Source organism: Lathyrus oleraceus, chromosome 3, assembly GCF_024323335.1.
Source record: "Lathyrus oleraceus cultivar Zhongwan6 chromosome 3, CAAS_Psat_ZW6_1.0, whole genome shotgun sequence".
NCBI lineage: Eukaryota > Viridiplantae > Streptophyta > Magnoliopsida > Fabales > Fabaceae > Lathyrus > Lathyrus oleraceus.
Window position 1 is genome coordinate 15,979,646 of NC_066581.1, and position 20,882 is coordinate 16,000,527.

The window sequence follows — 20,882 nt, forward strand, 5'->3', positions numbered from 1 at the left end:
AATATAGAGAGCTTGAACACTTTTGGGGTAAGCTGACTGGAAATGATGAGCCCGAAGAACATGAGTTTCTCTCTGGAAACATACATAACCCGGCTTTCCGCTATTTCCATAAGATCCTGACCCACACTTTATTTGGGAAGAAGCCAAATAGTACTTCAGTTTCACGTGATGAACTCTTCATCATATTTTGTGCTTCCCAGAACCGTCCAGTAAACGGTGCTACTTTTATGTTAGCTAATTTGGACCACCTTATCCAGGATGAGCGAGCACCCATTAGAATAGGCGGTTTGATCACTATGATAGGTAATGCTATTGGATTACGTCAGCCTATGCTTGACCTTAGCCCTTTTTGTGGCATTACTACTATGAGTATACCCTTCCTCTTCAACACTATGTTTATAGCAAACATAGGGTCTGATGAGTTTGAGCTTATTATTGATAACCAGGTTCTCTGCCTATTCACCATGCCCGATCCTAGAACTAGTGTTCATAACCAAAGGAACTGGCTCTATAACCTGAATGAAACCCCAACTCCTGCTGGATCCACTGAATCCATCCAGGACTATGAGATTTGTGATGACTATGAGCACTATGTTGACCATATCTCTCAGGCTGAATCTGACCCTCAGACACCTTCCGGCTACTATGATATTGATCCTCCTCCTCAGCCTGTCCTGACCGAAGAATCGGCCATGCCTGATCTCCGACATCATATGCCAGGAACAGATATTAAAACCGTCATTGAAGCTTTGATGTCAGAACAAGACGCCCTCAGGGAAGATTTCCACAACTTGAGACATGAAATCCTAGAATACATGAGCAGCACGGCAAGTCAGTTACGTATGTTACGGCATCGTGTTAACTCTTTTGCTCCTCCGGCCAGAGATCCGAAGATAGATGGAATTTAGTTATTTCTTTCTAAGTTATTTAGTTTTAGGCTAGATTTTTCATTAATGTTATTTGAATTCATGCTCGCATTTATTTTCCTTTCATTTCATTGTTTTCCCTTCCTGTATTACATTATGTTAATTTTATTAAAGCTTTTATTTTATGCAATGGCTATGTTCTCTACTGTCCTACTGTTACTCAGAATGAATTACTATTATGAGAAATAGAATAGCATGCAACACAAATTAATTAGCTAAATTAAATAGAACAATCTAAAAACCAAATAAAACAAAATAATCAAAATAAATTCATCCCCAGATTAATTATGTGAAGCGCTGCTGAATGCCCTGCCAAAAAGAAATGTGTGACGAGCGTCACACACTCCATGACGAACGGCACGCATAACTCCTGTTACGACCGTCACACCCTTGTGACGAGCGTAACGCCCTTCAGACATGTGAACGTTAGGGAGCCGTTGGAGACGAACGTTACACCTTTAATTTTTTACCTTCCCCACTCACTTTTCATTTAACCACACTTAATTACTCTTCAACCACTTTTTCTTTCTATCTTCCAACCCTTCTCCTATAAATACCTACCAAAACTTCCTTCATTCACCACAAAACAATTCTCTCCTATCAAATACACTTCTTTTTCTTTCCAAATCACCCCTTCAAAAATTCATCACATGGCGGGAAATCAAAATTTCGGAAATATCATCTTCCGATCCGGAGATGACAACTATCAGCAAGAGCAATTCGAACGTTTCCAACAGCGAGGCGTCGCTTCCACCAGGTACCCCGATTTAACTTGTTTACAACAATTAGGATTACTCCAAGGTATCGAATGGATGCTCCGCCTAGCCGACTTAACCTTCCTTTGCACTCATAATCAACCCACCTACCCATCCCTAACCTTAGAATTCTTAAGTTCATACGACTACACCACTCCCGCCGGTGAAGACGAATTTTTAACCGGTACCGCAACCTTCCGTATGTTCAACACTGAGTACTCCTTAACCCAAAACCAATTGAGTACCATGTTACAATTTCCCATAGAAGGTCAGGTACACCCCATAATCCCTCCAAACTCAAACTGGAACACAGTTGGCGTTTTTGGCCTTTTTAAGAAAATTACCGGTATAGATACCTACAACTGGGAAGAACTCCTTCTCTCCCATATACATAACCCCACTATCCGGTACTTCATCCGCATCTTGCAAAACACAATTTTTGGAAGACCAAACAACAGCAAGGTCAACTCAAAGGAGCTATTTTTCCTCCAATGCGTCTTCGAACCGGATACTCAGGTAAACGCCGCCTCTTTTCTCTTTCATCATATCCGCACCTTGTGTGCTAGAGGCCGGCAACCCTTTATAATTGGTGGATTAATAACATCCATAGCACTTGGCCTGAACCTAGGGGATAAACTCCAAACTTTAGAATCCCTACCTCCCCTGTCTATGGATATCAGCTATTGCCGCTCCAGCCGCCTGATTAAAAACAGAGTAGGCGGAGGATATTATCTTATGGTGAACAACCAGGTTGTCCCAAGCGTTGTTCTACCAAATATCGCCCTAACTGATGTCACAAACCCCGACCGCCACCTCTATGATTTAAACGCTCCTGAAACCACCGAGCCTTTACAAACAAACCCACAAACAGATGAGTTTGAAGAAATGGAACAAGGTGATCATCCTCCTACACAACATTCAGCCCCGCTCAACCCTTCCGGTAATGCAACTGGCCCATCCTCCCAACGTCGTCGACGAAGAAGGCCTGCAACCAACGACGACATTATGGATGCTATCGATGGTATGCAGGCACAGAATGCAGAGATGATGCAGATGATGCGTCAAATGCAACAGCAACAGGATGCCCGGAATGCCATAACCGACCAGCGGTTTACTGAATTGTTCAGCAGGTTCGACAACTTAGACATACGTCAAAGATCACCAGGTCCTAGAACCAGAGGCGGAAGGCAGCCTTAGTTGTTATTTTCTTTGCATTTCCATTTTGTATTTCTTTCCCTTAAAACATTGAGGACAATGTTTAGTTCAAGTATGGGGGGGAAACAATATTCTTCCTATTTCCATTCTTCAAGTATGTTATTTTCCCTTTCATTGTTATTTCCCTTTCTTATTATGAAAAAAAATAAAAAATTATTATAATATATATTTATTTTAAGTCAAGTCCCTAGTGTGAAAAATTCTATTATCTATTCCCCTCAATTTTCTTGAGCCATAACAAAAAAATTTTTTTTAACACACCCAATAAGTATAAAGGTTGCTTACTTTATAAAACTTGAGTGAAATCAAAACAAAATCATTACCATAACAACGCTCTGAGAACCTCAATATGTTAGATCAGGATAAGTACCTATTATACCGATTCCTTGAACTTTTAGTTCTATGGCAACCCCAAGTAGTTTATACAGAAGTCAGCACCGTCTTAATAGCAAACTACGTGGAGAGCCGATGAATATAAGTGAATGATCCCCAAAGTAACATAAAATATATGAATATATCAAGAAATGCACTAAGTAAATTAGGTGATCCTTACCAGATCATTTAATCTAAAGGTTGCAGATCATGCAAAAGCACAATACGAAAGATCCATTATGAGTTGGTTCAGTAGGAATCTGGTACTGAACTTGGTAGGGCGGACTACGGTTCGATCCCCCGCAATTTGCAATGGACTGAATAATGAAGTTATCCGACTTATGTACCAGAACTTCTAGCTAAAAGCGGATCATAATCACTAACCGGTTACTCCACTATGTGCGCGAAAAGATAAAGGGCTTAATGTGATTTCGCTAGAATGAAAACGGGTAAAAAAAAAAAAAAAGACCAAAGGAACCAGGATAGCTATCATAGGGTACTTGAACTGATTTACATAAGGTAGGGTTATCTAAGTTGTAACGGTAGTTGTTGATGTCAAGATTAAACTCAAAGTCCTCCTAAACAAAAACCCATTTGCAACCTAGTACGAATTGATGTGTGCTTTGAAATTTCATCTGGCTAAAACTTTTAACAAGTTCTATACTGAATTTTGCTTGAGGACAAGCAAAGATTTAAGTATGGGGGAGTTTGATAACACGAAATTATATCACATTTTAAGACTTAATTCAATTAGATTATATTATCATTTACTTTAGTATATCTCATTTTATCAGATATTATGCAGTATTTCCTTGCTATGTATGTCAGGTATCCATTTTGAAGCAAAAGTGAAAAAGGGAAGAAAAGGAGGTGTAAAAAGGAATAAAAAGGAAACAAATAACAAAGACCAAGCCCAGCCCAAAGAAAGTGCACGTTATGCCTGTGACGGGCGTCACAAGGGTTGTGATGAGCGTCACACTAAAAGCACTCCTGTGACGAGCGTCACACATGGTGTGACGAACGTCACACCAGTCCTCTATATTTTTGGCGCAAGGAACTCAACTGACCACGTTGAAAGCTATTTCCACGCACGCTTAACCCTCGGAACGAGACCACGCACACGGAAACCCTTGAAAAACAGTTACACCAGCAGCTGTATAAATAGCAGCTAATTGGGAAGTTTCAAAACGGCCGGTTTTTCCACGCTCATATTGCCGAAGCTCTGCCAAATTTTCTTGTCACACCTTTTGCTTATTTTTTCCTTTCCAGCACTTAACATTGTTTATTTTATTTATTTCTTTTGCAAGCTTTACATTCTTTTTTTCCCTTGCAAAATTTACCTTTCCCGTTTCAGCTTCTAGATATTTTTCGCATAATAGTTTCTACACCGGAAACTATTGTGCAACTTTATACTGGATTTAACCTTACGTTATATTCCAGTTTTAATTCCTTGATTTAATTTACTATTTAATTGAAGAATCCAAGAACAAATCCTACCGACTTGTGGTGGAGTGTTCAAGACTATTGTATTACGCATTCAGGTTCTTTAATCATTATTTAATATTTTGTTTTATTATTTATCTATATTATCTGCCTGGAATGAGTCTGTTTATGCATGATATAAATTCTTATTTGTTTAGCATGTCTGGCTAATTTGCCTAGGTATCGGTATGTAAAGTAAGCAGAATAAGGGATCAAGACTGAGTCGGTCTATCTAAACTTAAAATCAAAATCAATCTTTTTACGGTCTCAACTTACAGGTTTAATAACAAGATTTTTTACAAAAGTAAAAGACATAAAGAAGTTAAAATCAATAGAGCGAGAGTTTGAGATTTTAACTGGACAGTGTAAGTTAGGCATTAATTCTAGATCAGGGCGAGAGCAAGTTTTAGAGTTAATTAAATTCTGACCTTTTCCAAAAAGTATTTTTAAAGATTGAATGTGAGGACGAGAGTTAAGCATTTGGATTTAATTATATAACCTAAGTCAACAGAGCGAGAGTTTGAGATAAGGGTGTTTAAAACGGTCAGTATTTTCTTAAAAAGAGTTTCTGCAACTTTATTGCTTTCAAAATATGGTTTTTGACTTAATTATAAGTGATAACAACATTAATATAAAATCATGGTTTATTCAACAGAGCGAGAGTTTGAGATAGAACCTTTAACCAATAAAGTTAACCGAAACGATTCATTTTAAAACCAAGAAGCCGACAAAGACTTGATTCCCTAGTTTTGACGAACTACATACCGATATCCGTTTTATTAATATTTAATCTAGATATTAGTTTAGCCCTTAGTTTTTCCCCAAACAATCAAACATTTTCACCTTAGATTTACGTAGTAACCTTAGATAACGGTATATCGATTCATAAGTCCCTGTGGGATCGATATCTTTTAAAACTACGCGATAGAACTGTGCACTTGCAGTTTGTATCCCATTCTCGACTCACACAGTCGAGCGATCAGCTACCCGCATTTAACACTTATATTTATATAATATCCACATTATTTATCTAACAACCTGTACACCTTTCTTTCTTCGCCTTGTTTCACAAACCCAGCTGCTTGTGCAACATAAACTTCTTCTTCTAATGGGCCATTCAGGAATGCACACTTCACGTCCATTTGACACATCTGCCAGTTATTCATGTTTTCTAGACCAATAACCAACCGGATTGTTTCGATCTTAGCAAGAGGTGCAAAAACTTCGTAGAAGTCGATTCCTTCTTTCTGAAGAAATCCTTTTGCCACAAGTCTCGTCTTGTGTCGAGTCACTTCTCCTTTGGGATTAAACTTCACCTTGTATACCCACTTCACATTGATTGTCTTCTTGTCTTGGGGAAATTCGATAGATGACCAAGTGTTGTTGACTTTGATTGAATTCAGTTCTTCATCATTGCTTTCACCCACTTTGATTCTTTCAATGTCTCAGTTGCATTGACTGGTTTAGCATCTGCGTAGAAAGCACAGTGTACTAACTCACCTTCTTCGTTGACCACATCATCTGATGTAATCACACATTCTTGCAAACTTGCAGGAATATGTCTTGTTCTATGAGGTCCGCTTGAGCCTGCTTCACCTTTGACTTCTTGTCGAACTTCTCTTTCAACTTCACTAGTTGGTTCATTGCAAAAGATTCTAACTGAATCCTTCTTAACATTCTCAGTCCAATCTCATTCCTTAAGATCATATATGACCAGGTCCCTGCTGATCACCACTTGTTTGTTCACTGGGTCAAACAACTTGTACCCTCTAGTCGAATGATATCCTATCAGGATCATCTGATTCGACTTGTCATCAAGTTTTCTTCTCAACTGATCTGGCACATGTATATATGTTATAGATCCAAACACCTTCATATGAATTAATCTAGGCTTGACACCAGACCAACATTATTCTGGCGTGATTCCTTCTAAATATTTCGCCAGAAATCTGTTCAGGATATATGTTGCAGTCGACACAACTTCTCTCAATAATTCTTTGGGTAAATGCTTGACTTTCAACATACTTCTCACCATATTCATGATGGTTATATTTTTCCTTTCTGTGACTCCACTCTGCTGTGGAGTGTAGGGTGGAATCACCTCATGCATAATCCCTTCTTTCACATATAATGCATCGAAGTCTTTCGACATATATTCTCCACGGCCATCACTCCTCAAGAATCTTGAGCTTTCGACCGCTTTGTCTTTCGACCATCGATTTAAACTTGGAAAATACCTCGATCACTTCACGTTTCTTCTTGATCAGGTAAGCCCGCAGATTTCGACTGAAATCATCTATGAATGTAATAAATCATATGTTACCTCCAATCGAATCCACTTGGATAGGACCACATACATCAGAGTATATGATTTCAAGATTTGCCTTCGACCTGCTTCCTCTGAAGTTGTTCTTGTGCTGCTTCGCTTGTACATATTCTTCACGCACTTTGTTTGGAGTGTCGATTTCTGGTAATCCTGAAACCTTATTTATTCTCTTCAAATCTCTGATGTCTTTGAAATTGAGATGGCCAGGTCTATAATTCCATATCCATTCATCTCTGTTGGTTGTTGTTGTAAGGCACTTATGCTCCATCACATTAAGCTCAATCTTGAAGGTTCTATTCTGAGACATTGGAGCCTTCAAGATTAACCTTCCATTTGAGTCGGGAAGTTTCATCATCTTGTCTTCGATCGATACCTTGTAGTTATTTTTGACTAACTTCCAGATGCTGAGAAAATTGCTCTTCATGTCTGGTATATACAACACATTTGAAATTACTGACCTCTTACCATCTTTCCTCATAATCAGAATATCACCAACACCTTCAGCTGCTAGAGTGTCGTCGTTTGCAAATTTCACCATGTTCTTCATTGAGGGCTTTATGTTGACAAATCAATCTTTCCTTCCAGACATGTGTGATGAGTATCCCGAGTCAAAGTACCAATGGTCCTGGAATCTCTCTTCATCTCTCGTTGTAACCATCAGTAACATCTCTTTTTCTTCATGTTTCACCAGCTTTGCATCAATTTCTTGATTCTTCTACTTTTCTGGACAATCACTAGAATAATGATCATGCTTCTATCAATTGTAACATTAAATGTGACTCTTGTCTGACTTTTGACCAACACCTCTTCCTCTACCTGCAACACCACCTCTTTGGTTGCCTTGGTTCCATGGTTTTCTATGATTCGACCAGTTTCCTTCTTGCTGATTCAACCAGTCAAATTGTTGTAGCCTCTTCTACTTTTGTTGTCATTCCAACTTCCTTTGCCTTTCCTTTCTTTTGTTGATTACGCCTGCAAAGCCACATCACTATTCGACTTTTCTACAGCTCTTTCAGTCATTCTTTGTTCATGAGATTCAAGCGTCCCTTGAAGCTCTTCCTTTGTCATTTTTGACAAATCTTTCGACTCTTCTATGGCTACTACCACGTAGTCGAATTTTGGAGCTAACGACCTCAAGATTTTTCCAACAACTGATCTTGATGTCAACACTTCTCCACATACCTTGATTTGATTCACCAATTTCGTAACCTTAGTGAAGAAATCAGTTATGCTTTCATTGTCTTCCATCTAAAGCAATTCATACATTCTTTTGTGAGTTTGTAACCTCACCTCTTTCACCTTCTTTGCGCCTCCAAACGACTTCTCCAGAATTTCCCATGCTTCTTTCATTGACTCTACATCACTAACCTTTTCAAAGTTATCTGGATCTAACATATTGATGGATTATAAAGCGGGCTTTATAATCTTTCTTTTTCAATTCTTTATGCGCAACCATTTCTTGATCCGTCGCATTTTCTACAAGCGTTGTTACTCCTTCCATCACAAGATCCCAAAGATCTTGATAACAGAACACAACCTTTATCTGCTTGCACCAATTCTCATAATTATTGTTCTTGAGAATCGGAAGATTCGCTGAAAAATACATGTTTGGATGATTCATTGTCATCGTGATTTTCTTCCCACGAAATGCTCAAATCGAAGTTCTAAATACCAGATGTTGAAAATCCATCACAACCTATGAAAAATTTCTATCAATCTTGATTAACAAGATTGTTAAGAAAAGAACGTTGGAGAAGAAGAAGAAGAATATTTTCTGCAGAGTTTTCTCTCTACCTATAGCCTATGGAAAACTTCTTTATTCATTTTAGAACCGTAAAATTCTATAAATATAATGTTATGAGTTCTTCTTATAAGTATAAAGGTTACATCTTATATTTATATATAACAAGTAGAAAAAATAATAACATATCAACGTACCATTTTAATTTATATACTGTTCCGTTCGGTATAGTAATGTTTAAAATGTGAACCTTAGTAATCATGAACAATTCAGCATTTTTGAAACACTTTTAATTATGATTACATTTATCATAAGAAGAATTTCCTTTTTAATTTGTGGAAACCCTAACATTGATTCATTTAATCTGAGTAATAAATTTCAATTCATTCTCTTTGTTTACCTCACATTTATAGAGAAATATGAAATAAACAAAAACATTTGGTTCAAGCATGCCCTACCAACTCTAGAGGATGAAATGAATATAAACAATTAATCAACAATAAGATTTATACATACATTTCTGGCTATCCTTCATGACCTCAAGTATAATGATTCTATCTGAGAAATCAGAATTGTTGAAGGCAAAGGCAAGATCGTCGTTCTCAGAATCTTCATTTTTAGAGGAATATGAGTCCATCATGTTTAGAAACTCAACTTCATTAGTGTTGTTGATACTACTCATGTTGTGATTAACTTTACAAGAAAGAACAAAGAAAATAACAATGAGGATGGAGAAAGATAGAGAATGTATTTAGAAGAAGACAATTGTAATGAAAATAACTCAGACGGCTTCTCTATTTATTCTGAAACTAAGATTGTTTGAAAAAGTTAATTTATAATTTTTTTCAATAATTCTTTTATTTTCTAACTTAATTCATAGATTTTACTTTGTATGGATTGAAAATCTTATATTTATATATTGATACATTTAATAAAACAACTTTTTAGAATTATTTTTACAATTTTGATTTGATGGAAATGTAAAAATAAATATGCTTTGGGTCAATAAAAATTAATTTGAGATGAATATCTAATAATAGTAGAGATTAATTACTATACACTGTCAGTGTAAAAAGTTTTACACCGTCGATTCATCACCATCATCCGTTTGTATTACTTTATAGATTTTTAAAATAAAAGTCAAACTTCTTTTAATATCCGACGTCTATAATTAACTGATAGTGTAAAATCTTTTTACACTGTCAGTGTATTTCAATTAAACTCATAATAGTATTATAAAAGTATTTTATGTTAGGATTTAATTGAAATACACTGACAGTGTAAAATGATTTTACACCGTCAGTTAATCATAGCCGTTGGATATTGAAATAAATTTGATTTTTATTTTAAAAATCTATAAAATAATGCAAACGGGTGATGATGATGAATCGATAGTGTAAAACTTTTTACACTGACAGTGCATAGTAATTAATCTCTTTATGTTATCAATCAAATATAATTGCTAAATTAATTAAACTATTTAAACAGCAATACAAATGATAATGAACAATTGTCCGAGAATGAAAAAAAAATCAAAATTGATTTTTAAATTCAAATATTTTTTTTTTAGTGATGTTCTTACCATTTCATCCAAGTATTTTTTTTTTATATATTCATTAACTTTTGTGATTAAATTTTCTATTAATTCTATCTTTATCATATGATAAGTTAGAAAAACTTATATTTTTTTTTCTAGAAACTATTTTTTGTTTAAAATAAGAATTTAATTGAAGTACACTGACAGTGTAAAAGAATTTTACACCGTCAGTTAATTATAAGCGTTGGATATTGAAACAAGTTTGACTTTTATTTTAAAAATCTACAAAGCAATGCAAACAGATGATGATGATGAATCGACAGTGTAAAACTTTTTACACTGACAGTGCATAGTAATTAATTTCTTAAAATAATTGTATATTTTAATATTTTTCAATTTTAACTATAACATTTGATAAAAAATGTAATTATTTATTAATATAAATATATATTCTATTGATGCAGACATTACGCGTACTCGACGGTGTTAAAGTTAATAATTATCTATATATTAAAAATGAAAAATATTATAGTTTTTGATATTATTTAGTATTTTTTTTAAATAATCAATTTTTTAATTAAAATTCTAAACTAATCAAATTTTCAAGATATTTACCGAAATAACCATGTTTCATACACATCTCTAAAGGATGCGCCAGTTGAACTGACGCATCCAATTTATAATTTAACATAGATATTAATGGTGTTGGCGCATGCATGAAGTAAAGTCAATGTAAATGACACACACTTAATTATATCAAGTGTATGTGACATTGAATGTGGCGCATGCTTTATATAATTTTTTTTAATTTTTAATTTTATGTGTTATACTTATAAGTAAATAAAATAAACAGGTAAATGAAAAATAATTATTAATATTATGATATAAAGTTAAAATACAGTACAATTGATAAGAAAATCAATGACCCGTCCGATTGAAATGCCCCCATGTTCCATATCCTGGTACTTTAGTCTGTCTTCGAGGTCTTCCACGATTTCCTTGAGGTGTTTGAGGTCTTTGAGTGCTAACATGATGCAATGATGGCTGGTGTGAAGATCCGGTGGAAGGTCCAACGATATTTGATAAATTTGTCATCATTTCTCCTCAATAGTTGAGGGTGTTGCCGTCAACGGCGCTGCCGTAATTGAGTTTGGTGCCCATGTTGTCGTAGTTGGATCGTTGTAGTTGGGTTATTTGTGGACAATATGGTTTCCCGAATAGGGACATTGGATCGTTTTGGAAACGAAGCAATGATTCTTATGATGTAATAAAGTCAAACAATGGTTGGGTGTTGTGACGATGAGATGTTTGGATGTTCATAAGTGGGGGCTATGATGGCCTGAGGTTTAATCGTATGAATCGTCCGGGCAATAGACAGATGTGGTGGATGCGTATGATTATTGGTGGTTAGGGTTTGGTTCCTGGTTTTGAGTTTGGGTATGTGGCATGAATTGGTTGCGAGGTTGAGTGTTTGGTGGTTGGGTGTATATGGTAGGGTGATGATGTGAGGTTGTTCGTTGGGTTTGGGTAGGTTAACATTGTTCTTGGGCGGGGTTGTTGGGCGTTTCATGACGAAGATCGTTGGCGTGGATCAATCAAATACGTTGGCTCATACACAAACCGTGACGTTGTAACCGACCTAAACTATGTCATATAATGTTGAGTTGGTCTAGCATAATGTATGATTGGTTCGTTTAAGATGTGTTACTGTTGATTCCTCCAATGACGGCACATCTTTTTTGCGAAGTTTCTCTAATCAGAATAATTCCATTGACCATCGACTCTTTGTTGATGTCAATCTCCCAAACACGTCGGAGGTTCTGGAATTTGTTGTTGCTTGCCGAACTGCAGTTTTACACGGTCACTCTGGTGCATCTCCACAATAGTGATAATGGTTGGAAGGATCCTCCTTCGATGCATGTCTACTGCATTAGACATATCACTCAAAATTTCATGCGGAAGATCAAAGACAAAATTTCATGGCGTCATATATATATATATATATATATATATATATATATATATATATATATATATATATATATATATATATATATATATATATATATATATATTATATATATATATATATATATATATATATATATATATATATATAAGAGAAATATTTGCTTTGCTATTTTTCCAGCGTGAAATCCAGAGAACCATTGGATGCGTTGGAGGTATGGATCTCTTGCTTCTATATCATTGAAGGTCTAGTGGTTAGGCAAATATCCAAGAAGCTTGACAGATACATGATTTGAAACTGGGATATGACGTTTAGTTATGGTCGAATTGAGGGGAATATGACCAGCTCAGACTTTTTCCGGGTTCTCTTTTTATAATAGTCAGATCTCTATAACAACTATATATTTTGAATTTGAATCCATCATTAAAAAAAAATATTTTAGTCTAACTATGAGACTAATTTTAATTTACTATCAATATAAAACATTTTACATTTTCAAACAAATCAAAACTATTATTTGTATTATTTTTAAATGAACTTTATTCCAATTAATCGATCCTTAATATAAGAAAATATTATTTTTTTAGATTAATTGAAGAATCAACGTCTGACTACTACGTATATAGTCCAAAACTATCATTTGTATTGATTTAAAATGAATTTTATTAATTTAAAATAATATTTGGTAATTTTAACATTATGAGTAATATATAATATTTTTGTACTATTATTACGTATTAGTCAAAGATTACAGTTTATATACCAAAATTGCAAAACATTTTAACATTTTCATTTAATAAAATTGCAAAAATAAATCAATATTTGTAGAAATAATTTATAAACAGTTGTTTGATTAAATGTACCGATAGACAAATTTATGATTTTAAATATAAACAAAATAAATTCTATGAATTAAGTCTTGACCAAAAAATGATTCAATAAATTAAGTCATAAAATAAAACAAAATTGTAGATAAAATTTCATTATAAATAGAGAAACAGTAGAGCGTTATTTTCATCACTACTCATAGTTAGAGAGAGTTATATCTTCATTATCATCCTCTTTCCCATTTTCCTTGTTCTTCTTTGTGTCTCTTTATCAATCACAGAATGAACAGTATCAACAACAACACCAATTTTGTTGAATCTTCAATCATGAATGGAGGTTCTGAGGACGTTGATTTTTGCTTTGCCTTCGACAGTTTCTCGGATAAAATCATTCAACTGGAAATCATGAGAGATCTTATTGAACTTTTTCCCAATAATGCTGAGGGTTGTTCCACAAGTGCCGATCAGAATAACTGCAACAAAAAGAGAAGGGGAGACATGCAGAAAGACAATGGTATACACTAATATTTTTTCTTCAAAACTCTTCACTTTTTTCAATTATACTATACAGAATTCAGTGTTAAAAATTGTATGCTGAAAAACACTTTTCTTTTGCTTGGTAGCTATAAATTTGAAGTTTTCAGTTCTAATCACTGTATTAATATATAGGTGATAAGGCTGCCAATCCCACAGATGTTGCAGATTCTCACATGGTCTGTTTTACGGTAATTAAAGTGAGAACACTGCATGTTAGCTCTGCCATCCTGGCTGGGAAGAGTAATTTCTTCTACAAGGTAGATAGACGTCTTTTCTTCTGCAAGTTAAATTTGAATACTTTTGGTAATTTTATTTGCTTAGTTTTGTGTACTATTTGTCAGCTCTTCTTTAACGGGATGAGGGAATCGCAGCAGACGCACATCACCCTGAGAATCGAAGCATATGGTATAACATATATCAAAAGTTTTTTAGATTATTTGCTTAATCATATTTGTTTCTTCCCATAGTTTTCTAATTACTAATGCTGATTTATTTTGCATGTGAAAGAGGAAGCTTCATTCATGGAGCTTTTGAAGTTTATGTACAGTGGTTTTCTGAATGCAGCCTCACCGCCTAGATTGTTGGACGTCCTGATGGCAGCGGACAAGTTTGAGGTGGCGTCCTGCATGAGATACTGCAGTCGGGTATTGCTGAACATACCCATGACAGTGGAGTCTGCATTGCTCTATCTAGAGCTTCCTATCAATGTGCGAAAGGCTAATGTTGTTCGACCATTGATTATAGCAGCAAAACAGTATCTCGCTGCTCGTTACAAGGACATCACTGAGTACGTTTCTTTTAAACGGACTTTTCTTTATAAATTATCATAGAAAAAACAATAAACTATATTGTATTTTATACACTATCAAAGAATTGTTGTCGATTTTTTGAATGCTAATAAGTCTGATTTTGAGCAGGCATCAGGAGGAGTTGATGGGACTGCCACTTGCTGGGATGGTGGCACTATTATCCAGTGATGAGCTGCAGGTCGCATCTGAGGATGCAGTGTACGACTTTGTGCTGATGTGGGCTCGAAACCAGTACCCTATTCTTGAAGAAAGGAGAGAAATTTTCAGAGCAAAACTTATCCACTTCATCCGGTTCCCGTACATGACCTGCCGTAAGCTGAAGACGGTCCTAACTTGCAATGAGTTCGACAATGAAGTCACTTTTAAACTAGTATCTGATGCCTTGTACTTCAAGGCCGAGGTACCACACGTGCAAAGGATACTAGCTGCGAAATCAGCTTCCACTAGTCGCTGCTTCATTGAGCGGTCATACAAATACCGCCCTGTTAAAGTTTTGGAATTTGAACTTCCACATCAACATTGTGTGGTCTACTTAGACCTGAAACGGGAGGAGTGTGCCAACTTGTTCCCCTCTGGCCGCATCTGTTCACAGGACTTCCATTTAGGTGGTCAAGGGTTTTTCTTGTCGGCGCACTGCAATATGGACCAGCAGAGCTCCTACCATTGCTTCGACTTGTTCTTGTGCATGCATGAGAAAGACTCTGCCAGCATCACTGTCGACTATGAATTTGAGGTTCGGTCAAGGCCAACCTTAGAATACCTTCACAAGTATAAAGGCGACTTTACATTTACCGGGGGAAGTGCAGTCGGTTACAGGAACTTTTTTGCTACACCATGGACATCGTTCATGGCGGAAGACAGCCCCTTCTTTATTAACGGTGTTCTCCATCTTAGAGTAGAGCTCTCCCTCTTAGAGCAGAGCTAACAATCTAAAAGTAGTTGGATTGGATTAGTCTTGTAGATTGGTATCTATGATTTTCTGTAGCACTTTTATTTATTTCTCTTTAACCATTTGTAATTATTTAGTTGTAAATTTTTGGCAAATTATTCTTGGTGGCTAGTGATACATATTTCACAGTGAAAAATGTCCTGCAATCCAGCTATGGTTTGACAAAACTTGTCCTGTATGAGGTATATTGGGATGATTGAATTCAATTCTGTAAATTTGTTTGGTTGAATTTTAATTTGAAATGAAAATGTTTTTCTTTTAATATTTTTCTTCTATTAAGTGACTTTGATTCAGAATTTAGTGTAACTCTTAAATATATTGTAAAAGTTACTTTTGATGATTTGTGGTTAAAAGGGTCTTTAGTGGCAAAATTATTCCTTATACAAAGAAAAACATAAATATTAGTGGGTTGGGCTTTGGTGACTTAGAGGAAGTTACCAAGAGATTTGACTCAAGTTAAAGTTGGGAGATTGTGGGATTCAGTGTCAGGTAGAAGAAGTTACCAAGAGAAGGTTCATAGATTTGATGGATTTGTTGGTTTCTTTCTCTCCTGTCAAAGACGTCGAGTGTGTTGGGAATTCGAGATTACTTCATCTCAGTAGAAGGAACATGGGATATATCGTGGGAAGGGGAAACATTGCTTCTAACATATACACGCGGTTTCTTGGAGGCAAAGATCTCTTTCTCGTTGGAAGAGGATAAAAGGAAAGCTCTTAATATTCTTTGGAAAGTTGTTGTCTCGGATAAAATAAAAGTTGGAGGTTATTTCTGGGTCGTTTGGCTACTAAAGACCAAAGATCAAGAGAGGTATTAGTTTTGTGTCTAACGAAGATGTTTGTGTGTTGTGCCTTAACGAGGAGGATGACCTTAATCACTTGTTCTTCCACTGTCCGATATTAAATTTAGTTTGGGATCAAATAGGTCCTTGGATTGACTTCAAGGTTAGTGTTTTTGGTCCCTCTTGAATGTTTTTCTTAAGATGGAACTCTTTCTTTAAAAGTTTTTCTAGTAAGGGAAAAACTTATAACATTTGGTTGCCGGTAGTTTGCTGCGTGTGGAAATCTAGATACGATATTACCTTCAATGAAGCTAAATGTGTTTTGAATAACATAGTATGGTTCATCAAGTTTTTGGTTTGGAAATGGTCGATTATAGGAGATATTCCGTATTCCAACGTAAATTACCTAGACATGTGTATGAATCCTTTGCACTGTTTATCTTAGTAGTTGGTGGTGGGAAATTTCTCTTTGGTTTCTCTTGTTTTCTTTTGGGCTTGAGTACCCCTGATGCCCCCTTAATTAAATTGTTTTTTTTAAAGTATTGAGTGCAAGATTTTTATTAGAACCACCACAGAAACTTTAAAATAGTAATCAACATTGAAACTTAATACATTAGATAGAATTAAAGTAGTTAAACAAGACTAAGACAAATGTGAAATCCATACATATAAATCACCGAGACAAATCAACAACCAAATGAATATAATCTATTATTTGGAGGTAATAAATATGCGTATTAAAGAAAATATCGGTAAATTTTGTGTTAATGGAAGTATATTAGATATAGAGAAGATCTAAGAATATTATAAAAAAAATTATTAAAAAAGATTTCAAAATTAATAATTTGAATAAAAATATAGTCTTAGATAAAATATTATAATTGAAATTATCATGTAACTTACCTCATACGATAAGATAAAACATGATTGTTGTTGTTATACAATAGAATCTCGAGTCTTTTCACTTTTCAGTAATCATTCAAATTCTTTCTTCATAAATCAGGCCCAGACTAAGCTTTAATAAAAATAAGAGAGCCTTATCAAAGTTGAAAAGAGAAATAAATCCACACAATCTTATAGATTCAGATATGGCAAGGCTTGTCCTAGATTTTACAATCATTTCTTTTCATTAAAATATAAGAAATGGCTTTAATAATCCCTATATTTCAACATGCTACACATCAAAAGATCAATGATTTTGCATGAAAAAACACATTTGTTTTCTTCATTGCATTCGGTTTTCTTCTCATATATGATTCTTTACACATCCAATCTATTTTTGTTATTTGTAGTCTATATAGACCCAAAAATGGTAGTTGGATATCCATAAATCTTGACCTATATATCTTATAAGAGAAAAAAATCTCCTAAATATAATATTTTGTTGAGGTGATATGAAAAAAAGATAGACTAAATATTAAATATCAAACAGTTAATAAATAATAGAAATTAAAAATATCTAAACTCAATCACTGTTTTCATCTAAAATATTTTTACATATTCTTGACTGACGTGCTTGTCCCCAACATATGTGAATTCAATGTATAAGTTATCTTTGTTGTTCTAGTCCTACATATTATTTCTATTTGTTACTTACCATGGTTTTTATTTATTTATGTAGTATAACTTTCATTTCTGAGTCGCACTTGAAGTTTTATTGAACGTCCGTAGGGATTGTGCCCGACTAAGGTTTAATACCACAGCTGCCAACTCTAAATCGTGTGTCGGATAGTTCCTCTCATGAACCCTCAGTTGTCTCGAAGCATAAGCTACAACCTGCTTATTCTGCATCAAAACACCACCCAAACCCAACAATGAAGCATCACAGAAAACCTCAAATAGTTCTGACGGACTTGGTAATATCAAAATAGGAGCAGTAGTTAACCTTCTCTTTAACTCTTGAAAACCTTCTTCACACTTTGAGTCCCAAACAAACGCTTGCCCCTTTCTAGTCAACATCGTCAACGGTAACGCCAACTTAGAAAATCCCTCAATGAACTTCCTATAATAACCTGCAAGTCCAAGAAAACTCCTTATCTCAGAAACTGACTTCGGAGCTTCCCACTTAGATACCGCTTCTATCTTAGAAGGATCAACAGCAACACCACCTCTGGAAATCACATGACCAAGAAAACTAACCTCTTCTAACCAAAATTCACACTTGGACAGTTTAGCAAATAACTTCTTTTCTCGCAGAACTCCCAAAACCACTCTCAAATGTTCAGCATGCTCTTCTTCAGATTTCGAATACACCAAAATATCGTCAATAAACACCACAACAAACTGATCTAGGTACGGATGGAAAATCCTATTCATATACTCCATAAATACTCCAGGCGCATTAGTCACACCAAAAGGCATTACAGAATACTCATAATGTCCATACCTTATTCTGAAAGCAGTCTTCTGAATATCCTCAGTTTTCACACGTATCTGATGATACCCAGATCTCAAATCTATTTTGCTGAACACACTCGCACCAACCAACTGATCCATCAAATCATCAATCCTCGGCAAAGGATACCGATTCTTGATCGTCACTTTATTCAGTTGCCTGTAGTCCACACACAACCTCATAGTACCTTCTTTCTTCTTAACTAATAACACTGGTGCACCCCACGGCGACACACTCGGACGAATAAATTTCTTATCCAACAGATCTTCCAACTGACTCTTCAATTCAGTTAACTCAACAGCAGACATACGGTACGGAGCCATCGATATCGGCCTAGTACCAGGTACCAAATCAATCGAGAACTCAACCTCACGCTCTGGCGGTAATTCATTCACTTTTTCAGGAAACACATCCGGAAAGTCACACACCACGGCTAGATTACCAATCACCAGTTTATCTTTAGCTTCCAAAGTCGCTAACAGCATAAACAACTCTGCCCCATCTGCTACTTCCTCATTCACCTGCCTTGCAGATAGAAACAAACTCTTTCCTTCCTCAATCTCAGGAAAGATCACAGTCTTATCAAAACAGTTGATAGAAACTCGGTTAAACACCAACCAGTTCATACCCAAGATAACATCAATCTGTACTAGTGGAAGACACACAAGGTCCATTCCAAAGTCTCTACCAAAAATACTCAAAGGACAATTCAAACAAACTGAAGTAGTAGTCACTGAACCCTTCGCAGGAGTATCAATCACCATACTACCCAGCATCTCAGATATCTTTAACTTAAGTTTCACAGCACAATCCAAAGATATAAAGGAATGAGTAGCACCTGTGTCAATAATAGCTACAAGAGGAAAGCCATTAATATAACACGTACCTCGGATCAAACGATCATCTGCAGAAGTCTCAGAACCCGATAAAGCAAAGACCTTGCCTCCCGACTGATTCTCCTTCTTCGGCTTAGGACATTGTGGACTAATATGACCCAACTCTCCACAGTTGAAACAAGTCACAGTCTTCAACCGGCAGTCTGCAGCCAAGTGACCACCTTTTCCACACTTGAAACACTTCTTCTCATTACTGGTACACTCATGGATACGATGTCCAGCCTGACCACATCTGTAACACTTAGCAGGGGCACTGGAGTCTCCCCCACTAGGCCTCTTCATCCCACTTTGTCTCTGGAAACCTTTGCCAACTGCATACGGTTTCCCACGATCATTCTGATTCTTGCCTTTCCTATCAACCCTTTGCTGATAGCTTTCCGCTCTGGCCTTGGTATCCTGTTCAAAAATCCTGCAACAGTCAACCAAATCAGAAAACACTCTAATCCGCTGATACCCAATAGCCTGCTTGATCTCGGGACGTAACCCGTTCTCAAACTTCACACACTTTGAAAATTCCCCAGTAGCCTCGTTATAGGGAGTGTAATACTTTGACAGCTCTGTGAACTTAGCAGCATACTCAGTAACAGACCGGTTACCCTGCTTCAATTCCAAGAACTCTATCTCTTTCTTTCCTCTGACATCCTCTGGAAAATACTTCCTCAGGAATCTCTCTCTAAACACAGCCCAAGTGATCTCAGCATTCCCAGTAGATTCCAACTCAGTGCGGGTAGCAACCCACCAATCATCTGCTTCTTCTGACAGCATATGCGTACCGAACCTGACCTTCTGGTTATCGGCACACTCAGTCACTCGGAAGATCCTCTCAATCTCCTTCAACCACTTCTGAGCACCATCTGGATTGTATGCTCCCTTGAACATTGGAGGGTTGTTCTTCTGGAACTCACTCAGTTGACGAGCAGCTCCCATTCCCACAACATTCGGATTCCCTCCAAGTACTCCAGCTAGCATACCCAGAGCCTCAGCAATCGCAGCATCATCTCTGCCTCTTCCAGCCATCTCTATTCTGAAAACCCAACAAGCTAAACAATAAGTACTGATAGGGTTACACAACACCTATCCCGTACAGGGAAACAGAATAATTACGACTCGACTCGACCGACCAGGCTCTGATACCACTAATGTAACACCCTTCTAAAATACCCCAATAATTTAAATTATTATCAAAATACAACATCAGAGTAACTATGCAGTTAAGGGTGTCACATAAACACTTCACACCATGTTCCGAAATAACAGTCATACTCTTTATTTAATCAAATAAACATTTGCATAAATCGCAGCGGATAGAAATCAAATCAATCAAAACATGTAACACATTACATGTAAAATGGTTCACAACCAACATAA

At 36.0% G+C, this 20,882-nt stretch overlaps 1 protein-coding gene across 1 annotated transcript; it reads left to right on the forward strand.

The window, feature by feature from the left end:
• The first annotated feature begins 13,358 nt into the window (after positions 1–13,358).
• LOC127132156 (BTB/POZ domain-containing protein POB1) lies at positions 13,359–15,620 on the forward strand. Its single transcript, XM_051061040.1, has 5 exons — positions 13,359–13,664; positions 13,820–13,944; positions 14,029–14,092; positions 14,195–14,474; positions 14,605–15,620. The coding sequence occupies exons 1-5, from the start codon at positions 13,433–13,435 to the stop codon at positions 15,419–15,421; spliced, it is 1,518 nt and encodes a 505-aa protein (XP_050916997.1). The 5' UTR covers positions 13,359–13,432; the 3' UTR covers positions 15,422–15,620.
• The last annotated feature ends 5,262 nt before the right edge of the window (positions 15,621–20,882 follow it).

What these genes read in the sequence shown, in the direction of transcription:
- LOC127132156 (XM_051061040.1), top strand. Translation starts at nt 13,433, where the DNA reads ATGAACAGTATCAACAACAACACCAATTTTGTTGAATCTTCAATCATG. An exon ending in CCTGAGAATCGAAGCATATG is followed by an intron (nt 14,093 to 14,194) that starts GTATAACATATA and finishes TGCATGTGAAAG; the next exon opens with AGGAAGCTTCATTCATGGAG. An exon ending in CGTTACAAGGACATCACTGA is followed by an intron (nt 14,475 to 14,604) that starts GTACGTTTCTTT and finishes GATTTTGAGCAG; the next exon opens with GCATCAGGAGGAGTTGATGG.